We start from the raw sequence: 16,400 nt of genomic DNA on the forward strand, positions 1-16,400 counted from the left end.
CACCTTTTTATCTCACATATATTACATCACAAAAATTGCTACAGTAATTATTCCAAATAATATTTCAAATAATACACTATCCAAACGTATATGCCAAACTGCAAAGCTCCGTTACTGCCCCAAAACCACATTTAGAATTATTCCAGAAAGGAACAGCTACTGGGAATTGGAATCAAATACAGGTCATTTTTCCTCCTCACTGTCAAAGCAAAGCCCTCACTCATGTCCAGTTGCTCTGGCTTCTGTTCATTTGGGAGTTTCCAGTCAAAATGATACAGTAGCTGTGCAAGTTGTAGTTCAATACTAGCTAAAGCAAATGATATGCCTGGACATATCCTTCTTCCAGCTCCAAAAGGCATGTACTTGAAATCATTCCCATGATAATCACTTGGACAATCAAGGAATCTCTCCGGCTTGAATTTCTCAGCTTCAGTCCAGTATTTGGAATCCCTGCCAAGAGCCCAGGCGTTGATAATAACTCTTGTATTTACAGGTATGACATAACCATTAACTTCACATTGTTCACTGTTTTCCCTTGGAAGCAACAGTGGTGCTGAGGGATGTAGCCTCAGGGTTTCTTTTACCACTGCTTGCAAGTATTCTAGTTCATGAAGCCTTGATTCATCAACATTTCTTCTTCTGTCATAAACTTCTCTTACCTCGTCTTGTGCCCTTTTCATGATGTCTGGATTTTTCAACATTTCTGACATGACCCATTCCACGGTTGTGGATGATGTCTCGCTTCCAGCACTGAAAATGTCCTGAAGATTGGTGGACAAGGCAGAGGATAGTTTTTAGATTAATCTCACTGCATTTTCGAGCTAGATAAGAAGAGCAAAGCTCAGTTGAATTCCATTAGTGTAATATGCAACACCAGAAAGTGGTAAAGTAGAATCATCTATCCTTGCTTTCAAGATGAAAAGCTCTCTTTGAACTACAGTAAAGCAATTTAAAGAATGAAAATGATTGCCAATTTGATACGTAAATGTTTCACTCACCATGACGACTGATTTGATGCTGCTATTGGTTAGTGAGGTTCCAAATTCACCAGATTTTTGGATGTTAAGAAGAACATCCACTAGATCCTCTTCTGCTTTTTCATCTGTACCTCTTGTCTTTAAGCTTTTCTCTTTATGGTCGTTGACAATGTTTTCAAGTATTGCATCGATGTTCTTGTGTAACCTCCTGAGCTTGGGATTCAATTGACTAATGACTTGAATGATTTCAACCGAAGGATACATGTCAGCTATGGTGAAGCCTGCAGCGATTATTATAGCTTCCTTTACGAGAGAGATGAAGTCTTCTTGGTATTTGCTCTTCTTGCCAAAGGCAGCCCGTGCGGTAATCCCATATGTTAAAGATAAAATCTTGCTGCTAAGATTGATTGTTGAACCCCTGTTGGAGGAAATTGATTCAATTAGATTCATTACCTCCTCTTCTCTAATGGATCGGAAAGTCTGAACGCGCTGGGGACTTAAAAGTTCCATCTTGCAGATTCTACGCAGCTGTCTCCAGTAATTACCAAATGGAGAAAAGGCAATGTCAGTACAATCATAATTGAGTATCCTGCCCGATAGAAGCCGAGGCCTATTGGCAAAAATGATATCATGTGTTTTCATGAACTCTTCGGCAACTTCTGGTGAAGACACGATGAGAGTGGAAACCTGACCAAGCTTAAGGTGCATCAGCGGTCCATATTGGTTGGCCAAGTCTCTCAGGATATGATGCATTTGTGAGCCACCAAGATGGTGCAAGTTTCCTATAATCGGCAGTGGCTTCGGCCCTGGAGGCAATTTCAGAGCAGACTCCTTGCCTTTGTACGGATTGAGAAGCTTTACTAGCATGAACGAAAAGAGGAGGAATATGCAGACGGTGGTGAGGAACTCCATGAGGACCGGGGAGAAAGTTGATCTGTTGTATTTTGCAGGAAATCAAATGGCCCAAGAGAGTGAGCAGATCATGGTTGCCAATATTGACTTTGTAGATTTCGCTTTCAAAGGGCAAAATTCGACGCCAGATGATTAAGGTTGATTCCAATGAAGGCAAAACAGTCGTTTTACCGTTTTACTAAATTCTCACAGGGCGGCAGAACCTCAATGGATATTGTTGAGATATGCCAACTTTTCCTACAGATTTTATCAGATTGGGTTTGATATCAAAATAATTTAGTTATTAGAAAATAAGGATATTTGTTAACTAAAAATCATGTTGGTTTGTTAACAAATATATTAGCTAAGATTTGCTAGTAGTAGAAGATTATATTTTGTTGAGATTTTTAGGATAATTGTTAGTTGGATATTTTGCTAGTTTGATTCATGTAATCGTTATAAATAGTGAGTTGATGAATGTAGAACATAAACTCATTTTTTATTTTCAATACAAGTCTCTTATAAGTTTTTTTTTTGCAACACTAAGGTGTTGTTTCTTAGTTTATACCCAAAAAAATAACAAAGTGGTATCAAGAGCTTAAATCTTAAAGGCCTGTTTCTTTGAGAGTGAGTGAATCTGGTGAGAATTCCTTTTTCACACTTAAGCCCTCAACATCAAAATGCCAGGAAACAATTTCTTGTCAAATCCTTCAAGTTTCAATTGGTGAGAATTACCAAATCTGGGCTGTCAAAATGAAGTCCTATTTGGATGCTAATGATCTTTGGGATGTGATAGATACAGATCCTGTTCCTGAATTGCCAGAAGATCCAACTATTGCAGAGATGAGAGTCCATAGAGATGCAGTCAAAAGGAGATCAAAAGCCATGACTTGCATTCATTCAGCAGTTTCCAATGCAGTATTCACAAAAATTATGACTTGTGAAATTGCAAAAGAAGCTTGGGATGCTCTCAAAATGGCTTTTTAAGGCAATGACAGAACAAGACAGATGCAAGTTTTGAACCTTATGAGAGAATTTGAACTCCTTAGGATGAAAACAAAGAAAACATTAAAGACTATTCTGACAGACTCTTAAATGTTGTGAACAAAATCAGATTGATTGGAGAACAACTTCCAGATAGCAGAGTTGTGGAGAAAGTCTTGGTGAGTTTACCAGAAAGGTTTGAATCCAAGATTTCCTCTCTTGAAGATTCAAGAGATTTCTCTCGGATGACCTTGCCAGAATTGATCAATGCTCTAGAGGCACAAGAACAAAGACGAGCCATAAGAACTGAAGAAGTCATTGAAGGTGCTTTTCAAGCAATAAACAAGGATCAAATTCGACAAGGTGAAAGAAATGGTCAAGAAAAAAAAGCAAAGATGAGAAGAAAAATGACAGAAATCCTCTGTGTCCACACTGTAAGAAAATCTCACATCTTTCAATATATTGTTGGTTTAGACCTGACATTCAATGTAGGTTTTGTAAGCAAATGGGACATATGGAGAGAGTTTACAAAAATAAAGGAAAAAGAGAATATCACGCTTAGATGGTTGATGAACAAGATGAGAAGCAACTTTTCATGGTCACGTGTTTTGTAAGCAATAATTTCAATACTGAAACTTGGCTAATAGACAGTGGTTGCACTCATCACATGGCAAATGATGAATCTGTATTTAGAAAACTTGATAAATCGCAAATCTCCAAAGTCAGAATTGGAAATGGAGATTATATTGAGGTGAAAGGCAAAGGTAGTGTTGCTATTGATTATGGTTCAGGTACCAAAATTATTTCTAATGTTTTGTATGTACCTGAAATTAATCAAAATCTATTAAGTGTTAGACAGTTATTGGAGAAGAATTATTCTGTCATCTTCAAAAATAGGACTTGTGTTATACATGATCCAGTTGGGCATGAACTTTTCTCAGTGAAAATGAAAGACAAAAATTTTGCTTTGAATTTGTCAGAAATTGACAATTCTAAGGTGCAGTATAGTGAACCAAAAAATTCAGATGTTGCTAAAATTCAGGAGGAGATCACTGATGAAGCAATTGAAGGAGGTTACATTGTGAAAATTCATGAAATACTACCCAAGGATGATGGTGGTGACATAGCTGATAAAAGGCCATACAAAAATTTGAAGGATTGTTTTATATCTCTCATAGTAATCATTTTTTGTATTGTGAATTTCTTCTTCAGGTTCATCTATTACATATGGGAGTTCCACTTTCAAGTTGCAAAGAAATCATTTGAATACATCGAAAAATTTGGTATTGATTTTGAAGTTTGGCTCAAGAAACATTGCAAGACTGATGGCCAGATTGCAGACATTTTTATGAAAGTCTTGTCCAAAACAAGGTTCAAAGATTTGAGAAGGCAATTGAAAATTTGCAGCAAAAGTGGCAAGGAGGAGTGTTGAGATATGCCAACTTTTCCTATAGATTTTATCAGATTGGATTTGATATCAAAATAATTTAGTTATTAGAAAATAAGGATATTTGTTAATCAAAGATCATGTTGGTTTGTTAACAAATATATTAGCTAAGATTTGCTAGTAGTAGAAGATTATATTTTGTTGAGATTTTTAGAATAATTGTTAGTTGGATATTTTGCTAGTTTGTTTCATGTAATCACTATAAATAGTGAGTTGATGAATGTAGAACATAAGCTCATTTTCTACCTTCAATACAAGTCTCTTATAAGTTTTTTTTTTTGCAACACTAAAGTATTGTTTCTTAGTTTATGCCCTAAAAAATCAACAGATATCCAATCCATTTACCAGCTTATACTTTTTCAAGAGGGCTTGGGACACTTGTCCATCTGTTTGATGTGCATTTGTGGGATTGGCTGTATTGAATGTGGGGACTGACAATCTTATCTACTTGTGATTGATCTTGTGGCTTGTGCAGAGCCATGTAATTTCCATCCTGAAGCAGATGATGAAAAACTGTAATTCATGGGCGAGAAAAAACCTCTATCCAATTCAAAATGGCAAAACCTGGACAGCAGTAATTTTTTTTTTCCATCCCAGTATACAAAGTTTGCTGAACTTTGTTAAGTAGGATAATAAACTGCATATAACTTCAATCGACTTGTAAATTGTAATAGGTCTGTAAGTCCGAATCTTCAAAGATGGATAACGGATTTGAATCATAAAAGTGTATCAATGGCAGAGTCTCATGAGATTGATCTGTTGAAATTAAACAATCTTGGCCTGGTAAATGGACCAAGTTCTTATTGTTAGAATATTTATGTGGCCTACATGACCACATATAATATTATTAAGATAACTCGCATTAATTAGAAGGATAAATAACCATATGAATAAATACGAATAACCAATTACAGAACTCTAATGAGAATAGATGACTGGAGAAAGTAGGGAGTTCCATATTCATTGTATGTGGACATATTATATGATATTTATTATGGTACTTTATCTGATAATTACAGTAATTTTAAACTGTATCTTATCATTATGATTAACAAATAAAGTACGATAAGAATATTATAATTTATCATTATCCCATGATGGGAGGGATTGTGACTCTATAAATGTTCTAGGGCTCCTGGTCCCTCTCACCACTCTGACATACGTTATTTTTACCCATCACTAAAATAACATAATATGAGAGTAGGTGAGGGAAGACCAGGTAGGGAAGGTACCTTGTAATTAGAAGTCACATGGTTCTTCCACAAGGGTGTCGGACCTAGAAGCCGTATTAAATGATGGGCACTTGACATCGGTTAATTGTGGAGTCGCGACGATCATAATGTATGTCTCAAATTACTATTTATGATTTACAAGTCTAAACTACGATCCTACTTTTATGTCTAACACTTATGCCAATAAAGAACCAGTTTTGTAGGGAACTGCAACCAACTGCAGATCATTTTTTCGCCTGACAGTCAAACCAAAGGCCTCGGCCATGTCTAGCTGCTCATTCTTCAGTTTTCCTGGAAGTTTCCAGTCAAAATGATAGAGCAATTGTGCAAGTAGCAGCTCCATTGATGTTAGACCAAGTGCTATGCCTGGACATATCCTTCTTCCAGCGCCAAATGGGATATATTTGAGATCTTTCCCCTGGTAATCGATTGTAGAATGGAGAAACCTCTCAGGCTTGAATTTCTCAGCATCAGTCCAGTGCCTGGGATCCCTGCTAATTGCCCAAGCATTGATGATAACTCTGGTTTTTGCAGGTATTTCAAATCCATTAATGTTGCATTGCTCGCTACTTTCCCTTGGGAGTAACAGTGGAACAGGGGGATGTAGTCTAAAAGTTTCTTTGATCACTGCTTGCAGGTACTTTAATTCATGAAGTCCTGACTCCTGGACATTTCTGCTTCCATCAAAAGCTTTTCTCACTTCTTCTTGTGCCTTTGTCATCACCCCTGGATTTTTTAACATTTCCGACATAGCCCACTCCACTACTGTAGATGACGTCTCATTCCCAGCACTGAAAATGTCCTGAAACAAGCATGGTTCAAAGTCATGGTCGCAGTCACAGTCGCGGCTCGGAACGTTCCACATCGGTTTCGGCATATCGGTAGCGGTTTTGGTGAGACGCAAAATTTAAAATATTTAATATTCTAAAATTTATTAATAATATAAAAAAGTATGCTAAACAAAAATAATAAAAAATAGCAAAAGAAATGGCCAAGTCAATCCGTCATGGTGTAACTCGGCCGATTTCTCGTATTGACTCGGGATAACTCAGAGTGACTCGGTGTGACTCGGCCGAGTCAATCCGTCGCGGTGACGTCTCGGCCGATTTCTCAGCGAGTCAAGTATCTCGGTATCGTTTCGTCACGATATCGTATCGATAGGGACCGAGACGGTGACGACTCGGCCGAGTCGTCTCGGTCTCGGCCGAGACTTCGAACCATGGAAACAAGGCAATCAACTCTTAGTGCAATTCATAAAGGACGTAAGATCAGGGTTTTGGCAACAGCAATTATGCTTTGAAAGCTAAAATGCAAGATTCAGATGAACCAAAAGGGGCATTTATTTGTAATGCCAGCTTTTGAGCTTGGTCTTTAATCCTTCTTCCAAAACTCAATTGCCTTGCAATTCTATTATTTTTATAACACTTCTAGATGATATTAGTTATATTTCCCCTACTAAAAGGCTTATTTTTTTAACCACATGACGACTAACCTGAATCACACTTTTCTTTTCATCTGAATTATACATGAAAATGGCAAGCATGTTCTTCTCAGCATGGTTCGAAAACTCGGCCGAGACCGAGACGACTCGGCTGAGTCGTCACCGTCTCGGTCTAGTCCGAGACGAGATCGCGATGAAACGATACCGAGATACGTGACTCGCCGAGACATCACCGTAAAGGGTTGAAACGGCCGAGTCTCACCGAATCACTCCAAGTCATCCCGAGTCAACTCGAATTTTTGTTATTTTTACTAATTTTTTAATTATTTTTGTTTATCATATTTTTTACAATTTTTAAAATATTAAATATTTCAAAAATTCGCGTCTCGCCGAGACCGCGACCGATATACAGAGACCGATGTGGAACGGTCCAGGCCGCGACCACAACCGCGACCGCGACTTTGAACCATGCTTCTCAGCAAGCTGGTAGCTAGCGCAGTAAACAAATTGCAAAAATTCATTACTTTCTTTCTGAATGAAAATTGATAAATATCACTCACTCACCAGTATGACTGCTTTTATATTGTTCTTGGTCAAGGGGATCCCAGAATCACCGGATTTTTGGGCGTTTATAAGGACATCAACCAGATCTTCCTTTGTTGCTCCATCCGTAGGAACTATTTGTCGACTTTTCTGCGCATGGTCATCAACTATGTTTTCAAGGATTTTGTCAAGAGCCCTGTGCATTTTATTCAACTTAGGACTCATTTCACTTGTCACTTGAATGATTTTGACTGAAGGATACACATCCGCTGCATTAAAACCTGAATTCATCTTTAAAGCTACCTCCATGAGTGAGATGAATTCTTCTTGGTACTTGCTCTTCTTGCCGAAAGCAACTCTTGCAACAAGGCCATACGTAAACGAGAAGATTTTTCTGCTAATATTAACTGTTGATCCCTGATTTGAGGAAATATCTCTGATGAAATTGAGGACCTCCTCTTCTCTAATTGGCCGAAAACTCAGGACACATTTCCTGCTTAAGAGCTCCATGACACAGATTTTGCGCAGCTGTCTCCAGTATTCCCCAAATGGAGCAAATGCAATGTTAGTGCAATCGTAATTGAAAATCCTCACGCTTATCAGTTGAGGCCTGTTGGCAAATTGGAGATCATGTGTTTTCATGAACTCTTCAGCAGCCTCTGGAGAAGTTACCACCAGTGTGGATACTTCACCTAGCTTTAGGTGCATCAGTGGCCCATACCTGATGGCCAAATCTCTTAGGGTTCGATGTGCTAGAGAGCCAAAGAGCTGATGCAAGTTTCCAATAATTGGAAGTGGTTTTGGGCCTGGAGGCATCTTCAGATCTGATTTCATTACCGATCTTTTCAGAAGCTTGATTAGCATGAAGAGAAAGATAAAGAAGGCAATGACGGTGATGAACTCCATGAGGGTTGAAACTTGAAACGACAAAGTGCTAACAATGGTTTGAATAAAAAACTAGAAATGGTTTTTTGAATGCTTCACATCCAATTAACCGGAAGAAAAGATTGAAAGATTGCAACTACTTTTTTTTTTCAAGTGACTGGAGGAAGTAATATCTTATAGTCATATACGGTTTATCTGGGAACGAAGACAAAATTGTCTGTAGTTTATGAGGCAGCTTACGTAGGAGATGATCCGCGTACCTAATTGTTTATTTTGATTTGTCTGATATGATTTGGTTTTAAGCCATTGATCTAAGTGACCCGCTATAAATTACTTGTCTATGGATTCAACTTTTCTGTGCTTAGCTGCTGCACTGAAAAACGGATCCAAGGCACTAAAATCTTTTGACCACAAGCATAAATATCAATTCATGAGTGCAACTGGTGCTTATATGAGAGCTTTAGGTAATTAGCTAATGAAATATTCATCAACTTTAAGACGTTAAGGTTAATTCCAGATAATCTTATTTCCTTGCAAGCAATTATTCAACCCGCAGATGAAAAACATGAAACATCAGTTTGCTGAGTCTACTACAAGAGGAGGAGCAAGAAAAAGATGATCTTTGCTTCTTACTGTGATCCCTGAGGCTTCTGTCATGTCCAACTCTTCCTGTCCATTTCTCTGTGTAAACTCCAATCGAAATGATACAGTAATTTTGCAAGCGGGAGCTCCATATTTATCAGAGCAAATTGTGTATCCCTAGGCAAATTCTTCTTCCAGTACCAGAAGGGATATACACAAAATTTGTTCCAAATGCTACTCAAATGCGCTCACATTTTGATGAAATCATTTTACTTGAGTTGCATTGTGCAAAATGTTTAGAATTTGAATCGCCATTCTTGTGTAGCACGAGTTACAATACAGAAAATGAAAAACATAAACAAAATACTAGTTGAGATCAGCAAAATTGAAATACCATTTCATCCATGACAATCAGAGATATCTGATATACTGTCCGTGGCCAAACTTGCAATCTTATCAGGCCTTGGTACATGAATTGGAGAACTTAGGTTCTCTCTTAGAAATATAAGACAGAGAGGAGTTACGTTCCCTGGGACTAATCAAACAAAGACCTAGATGGGAACAATGTAAAAAACATTCTACAGTAAGGGTTGGCGCTAGAGAACCATCTTGACTTTAACTATCAAGATGACAAGTTCAATACTCAACTCCTCCTGCTTGCCAACTACAAGCACATGTATATAAATATACCCAGAATCTAGATAACATAATCAGACCACTCAGATATATGTGAGGTGTGGTCCATGGTTAAACTGGGCATCTTGTCAAGCCTAATGGGGTTCTCCTTTCCTCCAACCAACCTTGCTGGATTTCCAACAGCAGTAGTCCTAGCAGGCACCTCCTTGAGCACAACTGAACCAGCGCCAATTTTAGCCCCATCTCCAATTCTAACATTCCCCAAGACACAAGTACCAGCACCAATTAACACCCCATCACCAAGTTTTGGGTGCCTATCTCCAGATGCCTTGCCAGTGCCCCCAAGGGTCACATTGTGCAAGATTGAAACATTATTTCCAATCACCGCAGTCTCTCCAATAACAACGCCGGTAGCATGATCAAGCAATATTCCCCTACCAATATCTGCCCCAGGATGAATATCCACCGCAAAAACTTCAGATACTCTGTTCTGTATCAACAGTGCCAATATTTTCCTCCCATTAGACCACAAACTATGAGCCACCCTATGAGCCTGGCAGGCTAAAAATCCTTTGAAATTCAAGAAACAGTGCACATAACTGATACAAGCAGGGTCTCTTTCCTTAACTGCTCTCAAATCATCCTTGACAGCTCTAATAATTTCCTTATCCTCAGCTATAACACCTAAGAAAAGATCAAACAACGTACCACTAGGAAGAGTCCCAGAATTGCTCAATTTAACAGAAAGATGATTAGCTAAAGCACTTTCCAAGGAATCATGTGCCAATATAGAATTAACATAGAAATTTGACAAGATAGGTTCCTGCAAAATATCTGATCTTGCCTCATTTTTCATCCTCACCCATAAATCATCCTGATTTTGAACAGGGTCAAAGCTGCCCAAATCTTCGGGGATGCGTATGCTTTTTGAATGATTCTCAGAATTGGGCACACAAGAAACAAGGTCAGAAAAATTAGGTCTGCAGTATTTTATGTAATTGCAGACACGATCATCAATTTGGGACCCGTTTGGATCGCAAGAAAGTGAGCTGGTCCTAGAATTCTCTGCTCTTGAAGTGTGAATACAGGCTGCCATGGCTAAAGGTTGAATCTTAGGAGTTTTGGGAGGGTTAAAAAAGATGGCTTTGAGAATGTTTGTTGGTGATCTGAGAAAATCTGTGGACATAGGCACAAGGAGACGGGGGGATGACAAGTGAGATTTATATAGAGGCGGAGGAATTGTGGATAGAGCAATAACCAGAAATTTCATAGAAAAATAAAAAAAATTTAATTGCTACTAGTACTAATTATTTTCCTCGGAGAAGAAGAGAAGAGAAAGAATAAAACGAATTTCTTGTGCGAATCTTCCGGTTATATAATGATGGATGCTCCTACGGCATACGCTGGTACTGTATTTATTTATTGTTCATAGAAGATGGTCCAATCCAAATACAGCCATAAACGTATCCAACAAATTTCTTTTCTATTCTCATTTTATATTTTTATGGCACCGGTCAATAGGAAAGTCGGCATGATTTTTTTTTTTTGCATTTGTATATTTTGTTCTTGTTGTCTATTTTTATGGAACCAATCAATTGAAGGTCCACATCATTTATCTCACCTTAGAAAGTTGCAATAGCATATCTATTGTCCGAGGATAGTGGCATTAATTAGTTTCTTTTTTAAGGTAGATTTTTTTAGTTAGAAAATCCAAATGGCATTCTTCTTCGAGTTGACAAATGGAGAAACAGTTAACGTTTGAAATCTAAAGTATCAAATGCACTTGGTGGTTCCCGCGTGAATGGTCCAGCGGCAACGCCTCTCACCAGTGACCCTTGAGGTCACAGGTTCGAGTCTCCGCTACGTTGGATTCCTCCGCGCACTTAACGTGTTCGGGTCGGGTTGGGGCGTCGAGCCCGGGCCGCAGGGGATTAGTCGGGCCCCATAAGAATTGACCCGGACACCCCTGTGTCGACAAAAAAAAAAAAAAAATGCACTTGGTGACATATACTATCACTTGGGGTTTTTCACACTTGTCTTTATTTAGCCAAATGGTTGTGTTTGAATTGCAATTTTCTGAAGTTTTTGTAGAAAGTGTAATGTCGCAATTTGATACATATGAAATAAAAAAGTGATTGAAAAATGTATTTACGAAAAACGTAGAAATTCTTTTGATAAAAAATCCTTTTCCAAACAAGGCGGCATTAGAAATTTTTTTTGATAAAAAATCCCTTTCCAAACAAGGCGTCATTCAATCTCACATGGATTGCAATCAACAAGGTAATTTGTATAAGCTCCTTAAAGCCAAATACTTCAAAGGCACCTCAATCTGGAAGATGAAAGGGAAACATACTGATTCATGGTGTTGGAAAAGCATTTTGAGTGCAAGGTTACTGATGGAAGAGGGGTGAGGAAGAGAGTGGGAGATGGGAAGACTATAGACATCTGGAAGGATAGATGGATCCCTGGGGTGGCAGGAGTGAAGGTGAGCACACAACAGGATTCAAGTCTGGGATTGAGTAGAGTTAGTTAGCTGATTAAAAATGGGAGTTGGAATGAGGAGTTGCTGGGAAAGGTGTTTGTTAAGAAGGATAGGGAGAGGATTCTGCAGATTCCTTTGAGCCTGCAGGATACCAAGGATAGACTCTTCTGGGCACATTCTGCTTCTGGGGAGTACACTGTCAAGTCTGGTTACAGGTCTGCTCAGGAGAGGAAGATAGGGAGGAGGGTGAGAAATAGTCATGAAGAATCTGGATGTAGGAATGAGGTAAATGCAAGGGGATGGAAAGTCTTATGGCAACTTAATATGAAGCATAAACTGAAACATTTTATCTGGAAATGCATGAAGGGTATTCTGCCAGTCAATGAAAACATCAAGGCTGGGAGCATGCAAGGCAATCCACTATGTAAATGCTGTGAGGTCTGTTCAGAGTCGACTGAACATATGTTGTTTCTATGTAATCATGCAGAGGCTATTTGGAAAATGGCTCCAATTCAGTGGGATGGTTTGGAAAGTTTGAGAGGGAAGTTTTGGTTGTGGTGGTCTGAGTTGGTGGAGGCAACAGTTAGGGAGAAGGGGGAGGAGCACATTACTTTCACAGTCAACCTGCTATGGCAAATATGGAAGGATAGGAATGAGATAAACTTCAATGGAAAGGGTAGGGCTCCAGGAGTGGTGGTACATAAGGCATTAACAGAATGGTTAGAGTACCAGGAGATCCAAGGTGAGGGAATGGAGGAAGAGAGGGAGTTAAGGCAAAGGGTAAGGAAGCAAGAAAGATGGGCTGCTCCTGATAAAGGGTGGATCAAGTTGAATACTAATGCTGCCTTGAATCAGCAGACAAATAAAGCTGGCTGGGGTATTGTTGCTAGAGATTGGAAGGGGAAGTTGGTTGCTACATTGGCTTGTCCTTCCTTTACATATTCAGCACCAATACTCGAGGAGGCATTGGCAATCAGAACTGCAATGGTTAAACTGCTTTGGAAGGCTGGGAAAGGATCATTATAGAATCAGATTGTAAGGTTGTAATAGATAGAATACAGAAGGATACGGATGATGTGGTTATATCCACAGTCTTGCAGGATATTAAGCTGCTAAAACATAACTTTGAGGAATGTTGTTTCTCCTTTGTTTGAAGGGAGTTCAACTTTGTTAGCCATAAGTTAGCAAAATTTGCTCTAAATTTAGGGTTTGTTATTGATTGGAAAGCTTGTTTTCCAGTTTGGTTGCTTGATAGTGCTCAAGCAGACATTGAGGAGTAGTTGCTCCAGAATGTGTAACTTGGTTTTGATGAATGAAATGTTGCCGTTTTGACAAAAAAAAAAAAAAAAACCAGGTAATTTGTACAGTAATTTGTAATTTGCTATTGAGAGGGCAATAAGCAATTTGGTGGGCAATAGCCAAAAGTTTATCTAGTTGGTGTCCTAAGACACAATATAAATCCAAAAAAAATAGAAAGTAAAATAGTTATTATAGTTTTAAAATAATTATATAACCCACAAAATTTTACATATATGGCATTACAGAAAGTAGTATAGTATTCTAAATAATCTCATATCCAAACACCGTTAATGAGGACTAAATATTTCAAATAATCTCATGCCCAAATACCATTAATGATTTCATGAAAGAAAAAATGTGCAAATAATCCACTATCCAAACAAAATATATGGGACAAGTTTTTGAAAAAAAAAAAAATGTCGTAGCATTTTTTAATGTGATGTATGTGAGATAAAAAGATGTTTGAAAAATGTATTAATGATATAAACAAATAAAATGTGCAAATAACTCACTATCCAGACAAATTGTTCTTTTGCAATATTAAAATGTATTATAAAAATTTGAAATATGTAAGGTAGAAAGATAAATAAAAAAAAAATGTGTTCACAAAAAGTTTAAAAAATTTTGGAAAAAAAAAAGGTAATCCAAACAGGACTCCAAATGGACGAACCATATGCAATGCTATAGACCAATGATGATGAAACGCGGAAATGTTAAAAGCGGCAGCGGGAGCGTTTAAAGACAATAATGATGTAATTGCTTCCGTAATCGAACCTAATAATTGGACTCAAATCAATGCACCCACCTTCCCGGACGGATGCAAAAACGGTATTCACTGTGGCCGCCGCGCCGCCGCCGCCGCGTCACACATATCGTATTCTTCTTGAACACAAACCCCCCATAAGGTTTGTCACAACACAAGCGTGGGAGGTGAATTATGTAATCCCTTACGTCTGGGGAGCGTCCACCTGAAGCTTCCGCATACAATTCCTATCGTTTGACAATTGAGGTTACTTGCATTCTTCAATTTCATATCATTTTATGTACATTTAGGAGCAGTATATAACATCACTGATCACCCCATAAACTAATGCATATTAGTTGTGGTTATTTCATCCAAAAGGGTCCATCTAAATGTCAATGATTGGCCAAAAATGAAAATGCAAAAAATTTACAGTTTCTCCATCATGCATTATGATTAAATACTACGCGCAAACCACATTTAAGACTTCCATTAATGATTTGCATTTTGATACTTCCCTGTCCCATTTTAATAGTCATAGTTTTTTTTTCACACAGTTTAAGGAAAAGTAATTAATTTTGTTAGAAAAACAAATTTAGATTGCTATTTTTCTAAAATACCCTTACATTAAATAGAGTACAATTTTATATTAATTATTCATGGAAACTTGAATTGATAGTTTATGGAAATTTGAATTGATGGTCAAAAAATAATCAATCCTCATTTTACGTTAAATTGGGTATGTTATATTCAATAATAATTTATATTAAATAAGGTAATTTATACTAATAACAACCTACATTGAATAAAGATATTTTAGAGAAATTAAAAGATAACTACATTTTTCAATTGAAAAGTGAACTACAGTTTGAGACAGATAAAAAAGGAAAATAGGACTATCCAAATGACACACCCTTATTAATTATTCGTCCAAATTGGGATGGTATTGGCAATTGGCATTTATTTATTGGGTAATAATGGAGCCTCATTCATAGAAATAAGAGTCACAAAAGCAATAATAGATTCCCTAGCAACAAAACGAGGCATGCACACTTCCTAGGAATTGCCATTCATGACTCATGAGCAGTCCCCTTCGCTTACTTTATGGTCGTAAAATTCAGTGATGGGGATGTTATATTATCAACTTTGAAGATGAAAGAAGTGGATAGAACTTTTGGGTCTCCTACCCTGCAATCTTCTTCGTCACTCCCTGAAGGGCCCTCCGGTCGAATGTCGATTCTTTTGTGGTTTGAACTTTGAATTGGCTTTTCATCAGCCAGAGCAGCTACATTCATTTCATTCTACCTCCAGCATATCAGTAAGAGCCGCCTATACTAGGCAGTTTTGGCTGTATATTAGAGTCTTGGTTGTCAAGATAGCTAGTGCCTTCCACTTGCAAGAAACACAGCACTTGAGCATTTGAGACTCTAAATTTGATCTGTAATGAATTAGTAGGATCCTTTAGGTTTTTAAGCGAGGAGGGATGGGTTAGATGGTACGAAAGGTGAAAATATAAGCGAGAGATTTCGGATTTGAGAGCTCCCATCCCACTTACACTGAACCCAAAAAAAAAAAAAGAGCATCCTTTGTTTCCTGTCTTCTTCCTCAGAGCCCAAGATTCAGGGACATGATTTGTTGATAACCATCATATATGCTCAGCGTCATAAAGGATCACAATCAGATAGTATAATAATATCAGCATCTGCTAACTAGGCAAACCCAATACGTGCTCTAAAGCAACATAACGCTTCATTACTTGAGAATTACACGCAGGGCTTTAAATTTGATAAACTTTGGCTGGGGATTAGTCTGCAGAAGCATACACGTCAGCGGAGAACTTAAAAGATTCACAAAATTTTCCCCACTCTGTGTTGCCACTCGAGGCTTTTCTGGCAGCCCAGCAGAGACTTGGTGTCCATTAGTTGACCATGTTGGCTGCCAAATCAACTTAGTATACCAGTACCATTGACGTAGTCTTTCCTTGCACCCATCTTGGTGAAGGCCCAAGGACCCAGTAATACATGCAGTTGGAAGAGAGAGCAGTCAACGACAGGATACAATGGAAAAAAAAAAACTTGATATGGCATCAAGGGCTAGGCGAAATTAGCAAAGAATTCGCGAGTCCACGAACCATAACAAATTATCCGAGTCGATCCTGGCTTACTACACAAGTAACAAAAGTCGTTATATTATCATGGTACCAAGTTTTCTATTATTGCTTAGAAAAACAAGGGTAATGTGTTTCAGCAGTTACCACAA

At 38.0% G+C, this 16,400-nt stretch overlaps 4 protein-coding genes across 4 annotated transcripts; 1 reads left to right on the forward strand and 3 right to left on the reverse strand.

The window, feature by feature from the left end:
* Positions 1-98: 98 nt before the first annotated feature.
* LOC113688178 (tabersonine 16-hydroxylase 2-like) lies at positions 99-1,931 on the reverse strand (the record flags this gene model as incomplete). Its single annotated transcript, XM_027205890.2, has 2 exons — positions 99-761; positions 999-1,931. Coding segments are annotated over 2 exons (1,557 nt in total), but the record flags the coding sequence as incomplete, so codon positions are not given.
* Positions 1,932-5,318: 3,387 nt separating this feature from the next.
* Positions 5,319-8,556, reverse strand: LOC113687690 (cytochrome P450 71D10-like). Its single transcript, XM_027205237.2, has 2 exons — positions 7,537-8,556; positions 5,319-6,333 (listed from the first exon to the last, which is right to left on the reverse strand). The coding sequence occupies exons 1-2, from the start codon at positions 8,419-8,421 to the stop codon at positions 5,707-5,709; spliced, it is 1,512 nt and encodes a 503-aa protein (XP_027061038.1). The 5' UTR covers positions 8,422-8,556; the 3' UTR covers positions 5,319-5,706.
* An 802-nt stretch (positions 8,557-9,358) lies between these two features.
* Positions 9,359-11,061, reverse strand: LOC113743425 (serine acetyltransferase 1, chloroplastic-like). Its single transcript, XM_027271425.2, has one exon. The coding sequence runs from the start codon at positions 10,886-10,888 to the stop codon at positions 9,680-9,682; it is 1,209 nt and encodes a 402-aa protein (XP_027127226.1). The 5' UTR covers positions 10,889-11,061; the 3' UTR covers positions 9,359-9,679.
* A 916-nt stretch (positions 11,062-11,977) lies between these two features.
* LOC113687691 (uncharacterized) lies at positions 11,978-13,126 on the forward strand. Its single transcript, XM_027205238.1, has 3 exons — positions 11,978-12,103; positions 12,248-12,385; positions 12,467-13,126. Exons 1-3 carry the CDS (start codon positions 11,978-11,980, stop codon positions 13,124-13,126), a joined length of 924 nt encoding a protein of 307 aa, XP_027061039.1.
* The last annotated feature ends 3,274 nt before the right edge of the window (positions 13,127-16,400 follow it).

Source organism: Coffea arabica, chromosome 5e (genome assembly GCF_036785885.1).
Source record: "Coffea arabica cultivar ET-39 chromosome 5e, Coffea Arabica ET-39 HiFi, whole genome shotgun sequence".
NCBI classification, from domain to species: domain Eukaryota; kingdom Viridiplantae; phylum Streptophyta; class Magnoliopsida; order Gentianales; family Rubiaceae; genus Coffea; species Coffea arabica.